General features: G+C 39.5%; 1 protein-coding gene and 1 long non-coding RNA gene across 4 annotated transcripts in view; one reads left to right on the top strand and one right to left on the bottom strand.

Moving 5' to 3' along the window:
• The first annotated feature begins 302 nt into the window (after nucleotides 1–302).
• The window catches only part of LOC145423557 (uncharacterized), a 482,209-nt gene continuing 466,788 nt past the window's right edge, over nucleotides 303–15,723 (top strand). Inside the window, exon 1 of the long non-coding RNA XR_013904602.1 lies at nucleotides 303–376. This is a non-coding gene — a long non-coding RNA (uncharacterized LOC145423557). The remainder of the gene's footprint in view (nucleotides 377–15,723) is intronic.
• Nucleotides 9,879–15,723, bottom strand: part of hivep3a (HIVEP zinc finger 3a) — a 55,362-nt gene continuing 49,517 nt past the window's right edge. For all 3 annotated transcript variants that reach the window (XM_026155768.2, XM_080296204.1, XM_026155767.2), the window contains 2 exons: nucleotides 14,819–15,429; nucleotides 9,879–11,221 (listed from right to left, as the gene is read on the bottom strand). In XM_026155768.2, coding sequence (XP_026011553.2) covers nucleotides 10,700–11,221; nucleotides 14,819–15,429 — 1,133 coding nt within the window. In that variant the 3' untranslated portion in view covers nucleotides 9,879–10,699. The remainder of the gene's footprint in view (nucleotides 11,222–14,818; nucleotides 15,430–15,723) is intronic.

The following is a 15,723-nucleotide window of genomic DNA, read 5'->3' as shown; positions in this document are numbered from 1 at the left end:
TCATGTCAGAGAGGATCGTTTCTAAAAGGGACGAAACAAAAGCCGGCAGCATCAAGGCTGTGACACACGACATGTAGCTCTCCGTCTCTGTACTTAACTTTTCCCTGTTGTTTTTCCATCCTGAGCAAATAGACCAAATCAAATTATGTCATAAAAAACACACAAAAAATCCAACCACAAAAAAGAGCAAACAACACTGAAACCGCAGTGAAGTGATCTGTGCTGCTCCACTGAATGGGACAACAGAATCAAATCACAAGCTTCATGTTTTTAGGGGGAAAGTGTTTCATTACAGTATCTCACTTATATGTTGGGTGGTGATTGTGTTTCTTTTGGTACAGAAAACTACAGGGTGGGCCATTTATATGGATACACCGTAGAGCTGGGCGATAGAACGATAACGATATGTATCGCGATATAACTTTTACTCGATAGAGAAATTGCTGCTTTGGCATGTTCATAGCAGCGTTTTCCTTCATTTCTCCCTTTATGTGTGGACGGGATTATTTTTTAAAACGAAAACGGAAAATCTCAGTTTTCAAAAATACCCGTGTACGTGTGGACGTAGCCTCAGTCTCTGACTGGAAGCGCTAATTCGTCATTCGGCTTTTGTCAGACTAAAGTAACTGTTAAAACTGTTTGAAAAGCTAAGCTATACAACAAGGAGAGATTGAGAATTTCCTTTTAGTTCTCAGTTTATTTGATATTGACAAAAGTTAGTCAGTTTTGTCTGTTCTTCTGTAAAACAAACTAAGATTTATTTTTAGAATTAATATTTTGTTTCTAAGTGGAATTGACAATTTAGTCTGTTTTGTTTGTTCGTTCTATTTTGAAACTTAAACGCTTTAGCGGCTGCCTTTTGTGTAGTTTGCAATATTTGCCTTTATTTATCTGAAAAAGTCTCATGTTCCTTAAGTACATCTACCCTGTTGAACTTATTATGGGAAATAAATATTTAAATAAAAACAAGCTGCTGATTATTTCACATTTTACTTGTGAGCAACGGCACATTTAAATCTTACAAATATAGTTATTTGGCTTATATCGTGATAGATATCGTTATCGCCGGAAATGAAAAAAACATATCGTGATATGAAAAAATCTCATATCGCCCAGCTCTAATACACCGTAATAACATGGAAATGTTTGGTAACTTGTAAATAACTCATGAAAGAATAAAGTTACGTTGAAACCAAGCACACCATTGTTTTTCTTGTGACATTACCAATAAGTTTGATGTGTCACATGGCCCTCTTCCGATTGAAAAAACAAAAGTTGTATCCAAGATGGCCGACTTCTAAATGGCCACCATGGTCACCACCCATCTTGAGGAGTTTGCCCCCTCACATATACTAATGTGCCACAAACAGGACTTTAATATCACCAACCATTCCCATTTTATTACGGTGTATCCATATTAATGGCCCACCCTGTATTTTGCGAAGGTTAATTATGACGCACCTCCATCCTCCACTGCAACTTACAGTTTGCGCCTCCTTTCCTATATGATGCAAACCAAGGACGCAGCGCCGGAGATGAAATTAGGTCAGAGTTTCACGGGTGTGGCTGTTCCACCGTCATTTGTACTTGGCTTCATTGCAAAACTCAGACAACAGGAGAGATTTTGTAAAGGTTAGATATCATGTCTCGTGTTTTTAAAATACACATATGCTGGTTGGTATGTTGTCAGCTGGCATGTAGGCACAAATCCCATTTTTGGTTTGTCCTGAGGGGCATTCAGCGGAAAACCCAAATCAAACACGCAGAGCTACCAGCGAAGGAACAGTCAAAAGAGACATGATGATGGAAATCTGCATGCTTTTTATGAACAGTGCCCCTTATCCTTGTTTCAATTTGTTTTCAAATGTATTCCTTTAAAAAAAAATTATACTCATATTTAACATTTGTTACATAAGATCTCCTTTTTTCATATGAAAAGCATCAAAAATGCTAATTTCTTCTTTAATGACAGTAAAAAACAGTCAAATTAAATTCTTGTTTTGAAAAAAAAATGCTCATTATTATGCCGAATGTTACATCTCTTGATTAAATTTTCTTTAGAAACCCTTGAATTATGTTATAAAACATACGTAAAAACTGTGAAAGGAGATGTTTTCCATTCTTCCACTTTAACTTGTTCTAATCAGCTGTGTTACAAAACATTGTTTTCTGAGAAGTATGCGGGCTATGATTGAATCATTTTGGTTATATTTGACACAAGCTAGTTTTCAAATTTATTTATAAGATTTTATTATTTGCTTTTAAGGTGTTGCACGGGTACGTGCCCTCATACCTTTTTGATCTTTTAATAAGCTGGTGCACTCCTGCAAGATGAGGTCTGCGGACCAAATGCTCCTGGCTGTACCGAGGTCCAGATTAAAGCACAGAAGAAATCGGGCCTTTGCTGTGACTGCCCCAAAATTGTGGAACAAACTGGTCCTTCACATCAGGACCTCTCCAACATTGGACACTTTTAAAACACGTCTGAAAACCTACTTTTACTCCTTGGCCTTTAATTCAGAATGAGTTTGTACTACTTTTATTTATCTAATTTCTTACTCAAATCTTCTAATTTTATGATTCCTTTTCTTGATTTTATCATGTTTTATTTCATTTGATTATCTTAATAGTATCAACACTTGTTGTTTTAAATGTGCTATATAAATAAATTTGACTTTGACTTTTGACTTTGAATATCAACAAAACTTTACAGAAAGGGCATTCTGAAACACATTTTAGTACACGAGCGAAGACATACCAACAAGAATTTGGGTTGTTGACCAGTATAACCCAGTATAATCTGTTTACATCTTCAACACCTCTGTAAGGATGTCAGGGACGTGATTGCTGATCTTCACAATGGTTACAAACACATGAGCAACCAGTTGAGCGAGAAAATGAGAAATGCTGGTGCAATTATTTGCCAATGGAAGAACAGTCTGAAGCCCCACGCAAGATCTGATCAATTTAGATGAAACTTAGGAGAATGCAATTGATAAGTTGAGTAAGTTGAGCACTGAGGGAGACAAGAATTCAGACTATGAACAATCCTGGCAGTGGGATCATTACACTTTGAGGATGTTTTCTTGATTAGGATCTCATTGACATAAAGATGTAAACATCTTGGATGAAAACCTCTTTTCCTCAACTATGGCATTGAAAATGTGTGATGTGTCTGTTTTCCAGAAAGGTAGTTACCTGAAGTATTGGCATTACCAATACTGAGGCGTATAAATATGCCTCAAAATATAAGAACCTCATGCAAAGATCTGAAGTTCTGTATATTCAGGCGACAGTTGAGAAACCTTAAGGACTTGGAGAAAATTCCTGCAGAGATGTTTGCTAACCTGAAGATCATGAAGTATTTGACCAGAGGATTAAATACTTCATTTTGTCACTAAAATCTTATATGGATATTGTATCCTTCATTAGTAAATCAAATAATAATAATTCAGCAGCAGTGTGTTCCATGTAGGAACAGTCGTTAATCAATCTCTAGAAGTTAAATAGTGTTAGTGGGCGCATCATTTTCATAGGCTGTTTACCATAAATGGAATTGAATGTGGCTGACGTAGAGCAAGCCGTATTGAAAAACAGGAAGAAGTACAGTTGTTTAGGTGATGAAGGCTGGAAAAATATTGCAGATGTTGTGGAATTTAACATCACAGCTCCAACGGAAATCTAGACGAAAGAAGAAGACGCTTACAGAAGCAAGAGGGGGGAAAAAACACAGCTGAAGGTTGCAGATTTGCGTGTTGTCACAGTTTAAAAGAAGGGGAAATGCCAAAAGGATGTCACAATGCAAAAATGCCTGGCATGTGACCAACTCTTTGTTACAGCGGAGAAAGAAAAAAAACTCCTTTAGAGCAAAATTGTCCCGTAATTCAGTGGAATGGGCTCAATGTGAAAGTGTCCACTTTCCCTAATTTCCCCTTCGCCACTGTGTCCTTCCTCTGTTGCTTTTCCCAGACGTGCCAGTCTCGGGTAAAAAAAAATGTGCCCTTATCTGTTCAGCACTTCCAACTGCTGCTGAGGAATGTATGTTGTTGTAATGGCAAACAAACAGCGGCGCCATAATTGCAGAATTTTCCTGGGGTTGAGGTCGATCATACGGATTGTGACACAATAGCATGCAAGTCATCACCTTCAGGACGCATTTGTAAAAATGCGTCCACCGGGGCCATTACACAATTGGAAAATAAGACATCACGACATGAAATATCTGCCACAGCGTGCCGAGTTATCTTCTGCATCGGAGAAAAACATCAGGATTTCCTGTAGAAAGCTACAGAACATCATGGTTCATTCATTTTGCCATATTGTATGACAAAATAAATAATGGCCAATTAATTTTCCCAAGAAACCTGGACTACTTTGGAAGCCTCAGTTGTGCCTAATATTGATTTTATTTGTTTACAGGCTTAGTGGGGCAGCTTTCTACAGCAGTCCCAGTTTGTCATGTGGCCCCTTCGAAAAATTCATTGCCCACTCCTGCTGTTTAGTGTAACTGCATTTCCTTTCATGCTCACCCTAAAACAGAAGGTTTGGTTTGATGTGCTTGCTGCTGAGAACTTTTAGAGTCGAGACTTAGAAGAAGCAACTCTACTGAGAAAATGAAACTGGCAGACTGCGAGGCAGCAGCTCAGTCTTCGTAGACAAGCGACTGAAGAAAAGACTGGAGTCAGAACAGTGTCTCTGCTATTTATTTTAGCTAAAAAGCTAAAAGCTTCCTTTGGGCTTTGAAGCTTTGTCTTGTACACACATTATGATATTAGACACTAAACAAAATGGAATAACCCAGAAGATAGTAATTCTCCTTCATCCACTTTGCTCCACTTATACAAATCACAGGGTCACAGTGGACACGTCACAAGTGCAAGAAAAGATTACAGTGAGACAGACACACTCAGTTCCACACCTGTGCATAGTTTAGGATCACCAGCATGTCTTTGGACTGTGGAAGAAAGCTGGAGGACCAAAAGGACACAAAGACAGACATATGCTTTGACTATTGTTTCATGGATTTTACATTTGATTTATATTTTGTGAACATAGTTGACAAAAACAACCAGCTCATGGGATTTTCTAAACTTACTAAAAAAGGGTGCTCAGCCAAGGCACGTTGTACTGCGAAAGTCAGTTTGTTTTCCTTTGCCCAGAAGTTTCTATTTGTGTTGTTGGCGTTGCTGCAAACATCAGGGCAACACCTTAGTGAAAATATTCTGATAGGTCAAACACAGGTAAATATATCCATCCACTTCAGGGGCTGAATGACCTAACCCCACTGACTGCATGTCTTTGAACTGTGGAGAGGACCCACGCAGGCATGGAGAGATTGTTCAAACTACACAAAAAGGCTCAGCATTGTTGCCTTTTTGCTTTTCAGAAGTATTTTTCTGAGATCTTTATGTATTGGAACATTTTTCCTTTAAGTCACTTTTGAACAGCGGATTCAGTAAACTTATACTTTCATCCAGAATTTTCTATATTTAGTTTGACTTCTTCACAACATTATAAAAAATAGCTAGTTTATCTAAATGTTTATCCTGAAAGGTATTGTCCTGCTAGCTAAGCTTTCATTCCATTACCAAGTTAAGTTTGTATAGTACTACATCTCTGATGTACATCAGGAATGCAATGCCTCATCAGAGAAAAATGCAGACACCTTATCCTTGTTCCTTATTGCTTAAAAAAACAGAAAAGAAGACAGGAAATGGACTTGGCACCTAACTGATTTTAAGTACAGAAATGCGCTGACTCACTCAGACAGGACCCTGATGCGAGTGAGGTGAAGAATGATAGCAGTATCATTACCAGTATGCCAAATACAGACCGAAAGTACACTAACTGTCGGCAGCCTACTTGTTATTAGGCCTCTCCTGTCGCCTCTATTCATCACATGTCGTGAGAGTGCCTGGCACACCTGTCTGCGTCATTAAGGTCAATCATTGAAAAAGAATGAGTCGCACATGGAACCAGGAAGGGAAAAAACGTTTAGACAATGAGCTACAGTAAATGTAACGGCAAATTAGTGAAATAGCAGATAAATGGGTGAAAATGATAAAAACAAAACAAAACAGAAGAGATAAAGACAGAGACAAATAAAAAGAAGTAAAACTTTGTTAAATAAACAGCTTAAATAACTGTAACATTTAAAATAATAATTTATGCTCCGTTATTACAAATAGTTGACATGTATATGTATGATGTATATATAGAAACACAATTTAATACAACATCAAATGGTTAAAATGATAGCGAAATTAAAACTTTAAGTCAGTTAGCTTAATGTAATGGCTACATCACAGTTTCTTCTTTATAGCATAACTGGCTAACTTTAACTTTGTTATTTAAAATGTTGTAACGTTTAGTTTTATATAATTAATAATATTGACTTACAGTTTACACAAAATAAAATAAGCTTTTTTTCATTTACTTATTCTGCAATAACATTTTCATTATTTTTTCTGTTTTTGGCTAGATGAACATGCAAAGTTGCTCTGAATGCAGCATGGTTATAGGTACCAGCTGGTCTGGTCTGGCTATTTCAGTAACTGCTGAGATTTCGAGACAACCTTTTCCAGGGTTTACATAGAACAGTTTGGAAATGATAAAACATCTACCAAGCGGCATTTCTTTGGGAAGAGTGACTCATGGGGTTTGCAATACATTGGGACAATAAACACAATTTTTTTTCTTAAAGTTACTTAATTAATTAATTAATTAACAATCATTCCAAAACATTATAGTGTAGCCTTCTGGAATTAAATCAAATTAAATTAAAAGGAACCTCCAGCAGAACCAGGGTCAGGGCAGTCATCTGTCACAACTGGTTGAGGAGGTGGGGGTAGCACAAGACATATTATGGGAGGGCATTTATTAATTAATAAAGATTAAATCTAAGAGTGATGCATGAAAACAAGAAAAGAGAAAACAGGTGAATAGAAAAGAAACAGTGCATCATGGGAAGCCCCAGCACGCGGAGACGATAGCAGCATGGCTAATGGATGCTTCAGCGTCAGCCAATCTAACCTCAACGATAAGCTTTGTCAAAAAAGGTTTTACGTCCAGAACAGAACCACAAAACAGAATTGTGATACATAAATGAATTAAATGCGAGAAAGCCTTTCTCAGAATAAAAGGTTGAACTCTATTTACTCTGCCATAAACCTTTAACATGTGTATGAACTTCATCTGACTCATTACATTCATATTATTTGTAAACTCTGAGCTTTATATCATTAACACGAATGGATCACATGGGAGATATGAAAAAATTAAAAAATGATGCCATTAGAAATAACAACTTCCAGGATGTTCTCTGAAGTGAAACTATCTACACATGTTTTTATTGTTGACCTTTTCCTGTCTTTTGTGTGTTTGCTTTCATAAAATTGTCATATTCCATAATTCCATAATTATTACTACAGTAACAAGATGATATGCAAACAAACCCACCCTGCATTAACACCCGACCCGACCCGGCTTCCAGTTTTCAGGAATCTCCATTCAGTTCTGTTTGTTTTACTTTGCCCTCAGACAGGTTTCCCCGTTTTGGGTTATTGTTTGCAGCTCATTTTCTAACGAAACATATCACAACGTTCCTATTAGGAACTATCGTCATAAAATTGGGTAATTACGTTAACGTTTGTTTTATACTGTAAGTAAATAAATGCACGCCTCTTCACAGGTAGATGATTTAAAGCTTTGGGGATGTGTCTGGCTGCCCTTTCCCTGAAACTTCTTCCTTTACTGAGAAACTTATCTGTAGATTGCTGATAAAACACAAACGCAGACAATTATAGTGCTACATTAAAACTTTCCTTTTTTCCCAAATTTGTCATGTGGGGATTTTTTTTCACTTCATTATTTTTTTGTCACTGTCTCCATATTACCTGTGAAAATATACAATAAAATCCCCCCAACTGGTCTGACTTTGGTTTCTGTATGTGCTCCATTACCTTTAGTGGATGATGTCATTTCTTCTAGCGGAGAATAACAGTAGGCCTTAATTTGAGTTCTTCTGCCACCCAGTGGTGACAAGAGTAACATTCAGTACCTAAGAACAAAGAGCTGCCCGAGCCGAGCAGACAGCAAAGAGGGGGTGAAATGAATATTTTGATTCCATGAGATGGAATTTGCTATGCTATGAAATATCCACAGGATGGTGCCATAATCATCAGCATGGAGTGCGCTCAGTCCAGGAAAAATGCACTTGATTCTTACAGACTATTGTATCTCCTTTATCTTTTAGCTTACTATAGGAAATAAACGTATTTGAAACATTTAAACATGCTGACGTGTTTAAATGTGTTCCACTACAGCACAGTGGAAATCAAATGTAACTTTACATTCACAGCAACTCAAAAATGACATTTGGAAAATATCAACAGCAACATTATTAAAATCAATCCACAGACTATTTTGGCAAGATTATAGTTTAAAAAACAAACAAACAAAAACCTTCTAATTAGTTTTTATTTCTACTTTGATTTTTTTTTTTTTAAACTAAGTTTAGTTTCTGTTAGTTACCAGAGTTTTGCTCATTTCAGTTTTTAATGTTTGGAAATGTTTTTCTTTGTTTTGGTTTTACTTTTAGCTTTTTTAATTTTTATACTAGGGGTGGTATTTGTCAGGGGAAATTTTTGTTTCAGTGTTACAGCGCAAAACAAAATACTTTGTGAAAGCAGTTCCATTTTACTATTTAGTTACTGTTTTTAGTACATAATATTGTTCAGTCTTTCATTTCTATGATCAAAAGCACTTTTTAACACCTACTTGTAGTTGGGTTTTTTTTAAACTTTAGTTTTATTGACCCCAAGATGTGGTTTTGTTTAAAGCACACAATTTTCTTAAAAATGAGTCTTTTAAGATCCATTTGTTGGATTGCAAGAATTACTTAGAACAATCATAGCAACTTCCATTGGTGAAAACAAGCTCTTCAGATGAGTTGCCTGCTACATTTTTTTTTTTTTTTAATTTTGACTGTATTTTCTTTTTACTAAGCTACAGTAGAAACCCATTGTCCTTATACAGAGCCCGCACTGACATCCACGGAGAAGTCATCATTTCGTCAGGCTCCCAGCAAGCAAACAGCGCTGTGGTAGTAAAATGATTAATCAGCCACTTTGTTAACAGATAGAAAATAGAAGGTGTTTGGTAAAGGTTTGGTGAAGGTTTATGGTAACTGCATGAATGTACTGGCGGTGGCCCTTTAGCGCCTAATAGATGTGCCTATGGTATAAATTTGAAAATCCTAGGTAACATCACTCCATTTATTGCATTCACAAGATTTTCAGGGGGCTTGACCTCTGACCTTGATTTCCTGGTCATGGGATTCACACTCATCTGAGAATTTTAGTCGATGCACCGATGTATTGAGTTATCACATTCACAGTCTTGAATGCCTGCTTGCCCAGCTGTGGGGTAAAAACCCACAGCACACAGCATACCTACTTTTTTTATTTTCATTTTTTTATATACGATGAAACACCTCACAAACAAGTAAACTCGGTATAAACGAAAAAAAATTTAATGTTTTTAAAGAGATCAAGATGGGCAAGATGTCAGAGTTGATAATGTCCCATGAAATATTTGGGAAACAGAAGCTTGACTTACCTCATAGCAGCTAATTAATGTTACTGACATTATTTCAAGAAAGAACCAGTCTTGCTGAGCCTCTTACATGTCATAAACAAAAATGTATTCCCTATAAATTAAACTTAACTCCATTGTATTTTGTTTGGATCACTATTTTTTTTGTAATTTTGGCATCTTGCACCTCTTTCAGGATCCCATTGATTTTAATTAATTTCCATACATCAACAGGATTTATTAAACTTAAATAACTGAAATGAAAATAAATAGAAAACGAGACACACTTTCAAAAGTTTTAATAGAAATCTGTAAAAATGAGAAGTTTAATGGTAAACATGAAAATGACAGTGATTGTATTATGTAGAAAAAGCAACAACACAACAATACATGTATCTATTTATGAAAGAAAACTGCACCGTAGCTACCGTGTACGTGAAACAGGTCTCCACTGGATATCAAATCATTTGTCAGTGCACTCGAAAAGGATCTGAAACTTCTTTTCCTGGAGATTTCAGAAAAGGAGCTAATCGTGAGCTTGCTTCTTTAAAAACAAAATTAACAACAATAACAACAAAAATCAGACTAATAATAATAATTATTATAATAATAATAATAATAATAATAATAATCACAGCTTTTAAGAATGACATATTAAACCACAATCTTGACATAAAATTGCACTTCAAAATACTGGTTGGGTGAATAAATATTTGCGATACCTTTTTATATCCATTTTGGTAATACAGTACATAAACACAGCAATAGTATATTAGCTGTCAACAGGGTTAATAGGGAAACTGATTTAAACTTTGTCTATTTTCATTCCAGCTGCTTTTGCATATAGTACAGAATTTGCATATTAGCACAGAAATAAATAAACACCAATGACATCAAAGAAGGGTAAAAAAGATTTACAAAACATACTGCATATCTAACATAGTGTCCATATATATTAATAATATAATTACATAACAGCGTCATTCAGAAGCGGTGCTCAAGTGCTTTTGCGTTTTGTCGTCAGACTCAAAACAAGCGTGTGGTGATTTCTGGCCACAGGCTGGTCTTAGTCTTTTTGCACTGTCCCTTCGGACTCTGCCTCCGATCAGAGTTGTGTCTGGGAGGAAGGAGTCTTTTTTTGGCCTTGAGAGTTCTCAGGGTAAACACATCTTTCTCTAACAGGTGCATCTGCGCTCACCTCCAGGTGTCTCGTCTCTGTTCTGGGACTCGACGGCTGCTGGATGGTGAAGGATCCTTGATTATTTTTGTTGGGTAGGACACCTGCAGGCATTTGTCCTGTCGCCTCAGGGTTCGGTAGGCTGGCTTGGCTGCTCAGCGGCATTTCTTTAAGAACGTCCTTGCGATGTGGCAGAGCGAGCCTTCCATTTGGAGCCTCGCTCAGTTTCATGGATGCCCCTGAGGTGTTAGCAGTCGTGCTGCTCAGGAAGCTGTACATTTGCAGGGGGGACCTGGGCGGAATCATGTGAATCCCCCCAATTGGAATCAGCATGCTTGGGGCTCTGCTTGGCTGCTGCGAGTGCAGAGGAAGGTGACTCAGAAGGTTGTGGGCTCCACGAGGACGCATGGAATGCGAGGGGATGTGGGTCAGTCCAACCTCATCTACACACTACAACAAAAACAAACTGAAATTTCAGTGGCTCTGCTGGTGGTAAATTCACCTACAATTTTTAGAAACTGTTTCTGTCTCAGTTCATTTTCTGTATTTTGACAAGATATCTTTTTTAAAAAGCTATAAAAATATCTGTTTCATTTTGATATGGCCATCTATAGGATATAGGGTTGAAATTACGATTAAATGATTTGCAAATCACTGCATAGAGGTCCCCCCCACCTTTTATTTTCCTCAAACTGATTTTTACAGTGTCCCAGCTTTTGGACACAAATAGTAGTTCTGCTCTAAAGTGGAATAATAAATAATGAAAAGAATCATGGCAGACTGAATATCGCCGCTGTCAAAGAGTGAAAGGGTTTGTGCATCCCGTGGCCTATGTTGTGGGGGGGCTTTTGCCCCCTGTTAGGGTCTCCCATGGCAAATTTGTCCTGAGGGACCAGACAGAGTGATTGAAAAAACCCTATGAGCTGAAGATCCAGGGAACAGTTGACCCTGCATGGGATAGGGTTAGCAGGTCCCTGTACTGAAGCAAGGCCTGGGAAGGTGCCCAAAGGCGAGCGCCTGGTGGTCAGGCCTTAGTCCATGGGACTCGGCCAGGCACGGCCTGAAAAAGGGACCTTGGCCCACCCTCTTGTAGGCCCAGAATGCAGGAGGCGCCGTAGGGGTTGGGTACAGTGCGTGCTGGGCAGCAGCCATGGGTGGTGACCCTGGTGGACCGATCCATGGCTGCCGAGACTAGAGATTGAGACATAGAACATAATTTCTCTGGTGGGGAAGGAGCCTGAACGTGAGACTCAACGTGAGGTTGAGTCTGTGCATTGAGTCGGACTCAGCTTAATGTACAGCTTGGGATCTTGAACCAGTCTCCTGGAGAGGGGTTGTACTATGTCTCAGTCTGGAGTTGCCCTTGGTGAGAGGCTGGGATGGGTATCTTAGTATCCTCTCGGCTTGTTGCCAGTATGTTGGAGTTCTTCCCTGGTGGATGAAAGGGTTTGTTCCCTGGGTCGGGGAACGGGTCCTCACTGTCGTCTATGTCTATTCACTGAACGACAGTTCAGAGTACCTGGCCTTCCTGGAGTCCCTGACTTCTTGAGGGTGCTCCACCTGGGGACTTTCTCGTCTTACTGGGAACGGTCATGTGGGCAACAACAGTGAGACCCGGAAGCGCGAGATTGGGAGGAACAGCCTGCCAGATCTGAACCCGAATGGTGCTCTGTTACTGGACTTCTGCGCAAACCATAGTTCATCCATAACAAACTCCATGTTCCAACATAAGGGTGTCCATGAGTGCAAGTGGCACCAGGACATCGCAGGCTGCAGGTCGATGATGATTGTGATCGTATCATCAGATCTGCGGCCATATGTTCTGGATACTCTGGACTGGAAAATCTATGCCAGGGTCCGTCCATTAGCTGATTCAGGAGGAACCTGCCGCTTTCATGCCAGTTGTGGAACACTAGACCAGCTCTTTAGCCTCCTGAGGATATTCAAGGGTTGGTCCAGTAAGGTTGACCGTTGGACTCCACCAGGGCTGCCCTTTGTCACTGATTCTGTTCATAATTTTTACGGACAGAATTTCTAGGCATAGTGATGGAAGGCTTCCACTTGCGTGGCCTCAGTATCTCGTCTCTGCTTTTTGCAGATAATGTGGTTCTCTTGGCTTCATCAGGTGGTGGCCTCCAACTCGCCCTGGAGTGGATCACAGCCAAATGTGAAGCGGCAGGAATGAGAATCACCTCCAACTTTCAGGTTAAGGTCCTCAAGTGAAAAAGGATGGAGTTCCCACTCCGGGTCAGGGAATGCCTGAAGTGGAGGAATTTAAGTATCTTGGGGTCTTGTTTATGAGTTAGGGGAGAGGGGAGTGCGAGATCAACAGAAAGGTTGGTGCTGTGGCTGGAGTACGGGGAGAGGGAGGTCTGGACTTCTCTGCTTATGCTGCTGCCCCCGCAACCTGGCCACATATAAGTGGAAGAAAATAGACGAATGGATGGATGGATATTTTTTTCCTCCTTGTTTGAAATGTCCCATTTTCCAACATGGAAAGCTTAGGAAACATTACTGTTAGACTTTTTCGAGTCCAGTTGAAGTCTACTTGAAGCGTGCTTGCTCAAGTGCTGTACTGCTGTGTAGTGTCTCCTAGTCAGTGTGGTTATTAAAAAAAACATTTACAGGTACAGTAGGTACAATCGAACAGACGAGCTACTGTAGCTCAAACTGCTGAAAAAGTTGACGCTGGTTCTGATAGAAAAGTGTCAGAACCGAGCATCACAGTTTGTTGTGTATGGGGCTGCATAGACACAGACCAGTCAGGGGGACCATGCTGACCCCTGTCCACCAACAAAAGTGCCAACAATGGGCACATGAGCATCAGAATTGGACCATGGAACAATGGAATAAAGTGTCCTGGTCTGGTGAATCACATTTTCTTTTACATTGCTTTTACCCTGGGAAACACCTGGTAATCAGGATGTACAATGGGAAGAAGGCAAGCCAGTGGGAGTGTGATGCTTTGGGCAATGCTTTGCTGGGAAACCATGGGTCCCTGCCATCCATGAGGATGTTACTTTGTACATACCATCTGTTGAAAATCACGTACACGCTTTCATGGAAGCTGTGTTCCCTGATGGCTGTGACCTCTTTCAGCAGGATATTGTGCCCTGCCACAAAGCAACAGTGGTTCAGGAATGGTTTGAGGAGCACAACAATGACTTAAAGGTGTTGATTTGGCCTCCAAATTCCCCAGTTCTCAATCCAATTGAGCATCTCTGGGATGTGCTGGACAAATAAGATCGAATCATGAAGACCACACCTCACAACTTACAAGACTTAAAGGATCCATGCCTCAACAGGTCAGGGCTCTTTGGGCAGCCAAATGGGGACCAACACAATATTAGGCAGGTTTGTCATGAAGTTATATCTGATCCGTGTATATGCAAACACAAGAGGTCACTCTGTCGTGAATGTGAATCAGTACCTGCTCCTCTGGGACCCACATTAGTGTGAGGGGTATGTGGTGAAGTTTCACCATAACATGTTTGGTGTATACTTTTTGCTTATCAGTTTTTAATTAGGGTGAGCCGAGATACTCACCCACGCTATTTTTGTTGTTGACATGTGGTTCCAATCTTCAGAATTTAGTGATTGGCCTGCTTTTCCTTTTTCCCCTGGTTACCCAGGGAAAACATGTGTCTATTTGGGAGCTCTCCTGCATTATTTTAGGGCTAGGAGCTGCATGGTTGCTTTGTCTGATATAAAACAAGAGAGCTGCCTTTCCTTACCTTTCCAATAAATGTGACTTTAAAATAACCTCATATGTACCAGCCTATCTATATTTATTCTAAATGTTGACTTGCTGGAATTTAGCTGAACCACACAAGATTGGCTTTGTGAGCTGGAACCTGATTTATTTAAAAACTTTAGGCTAAACTAATAGAGTTGGATCAAGTCACAGGTGAGTGACACGGTTTGAAGAAAAGCCACCTTTTGGCCAGTGGTAATTATACACGCAGCAAAATTCTGACTTAAGTATACAAAAACAAAAAAATTAAATCGTTATGAAGAACACTCAAAAAATGTTTTGAAGTCACTCACCAGCCTTGCCGTAGATGCTTGTTCCCTTGGATGAATATGGGCTTGACAGTGAGCAGAGGTGTCAGCCAGGGAGCCCAGAAACCCATAGGAATGCGACCCCTGAGACTGCACTATTATAGGAGAGAGGCCTCTAACAGGGGAGATTGGTCTCTGTGAGGCGGTGGAGACATGACAACTGGATGGGGAGAGGGATGAAGGAGGAGCAGGGGACTGGCAAGGCCTGGGTGATGGGTTACGAGATGGAGAAAGCTCAATTTGTGGAGTCAGGATTTGACTACTTGGAGAATGAGGACCTCCAGAGGATGCTAACGTTGAAGCGTCGAGGCGTCTGCGGGCAAACAACGCCCTTCTGGCACTGGCTGAGCTTTTCTGGGTGGAATCCCTGGAGGTAATCGGAAAGGATGAGCTGCCTTCAGACTCCCCCAGCTGATGTGCTGGATGAACCTTCTCTCTGTTAGTGTCAGAGCCTTCAGCCGCTGTGGACCGGCTGTCTTTGTTATGCCCGTCATACTTGTCCTTGGTGTTTGGATCTCCTTGATCTCCACTTTTCCCAGCACCAGAGCACTGATGACCTTTTTGTTGATTTGGCTGACATGATGAGATTTTGCAGACTTTAAGGACAGAAAAAAAGGTTTATTTTAAATTAATTTTATATTTAAATTTTTTTCAAATTTTTCTTACATTAGTAAGGCAAAACATCAAGAACTTTATTTAGATTATTTCAAATTTGACATGTAGATGTCAACATGTAGAGAGTTTATGAAAGCTTATATTTCAATTTCCTACAAAACTTTACATTCATTCAAGACTTCAAAGGCTGCAATGCATTTTCTGAGTAACATGTAAAACAGTTACTATTACTTAACTCTTACTATTAACAGTAACTTATTACTCACTCATCACAC

The sequence above is a fragment of the Astatotilapia calliptera genome, chromosome 22 (assembly GCF_964374335.1).
Source record: "Astatotilapia calliptera chromosome 22, fAstCal68.1, whole genome shotgun sequence".
Lineage (NCBI taxonomy): Eukaryota > Metazoa > Chordata > Actinopteri > Cichliformes > Cichlidae > Astatotilapia > Astatotilapia calliptera.
This window is presented reverse-complemented; position numbering and strand designations above follow the sequence as displayed.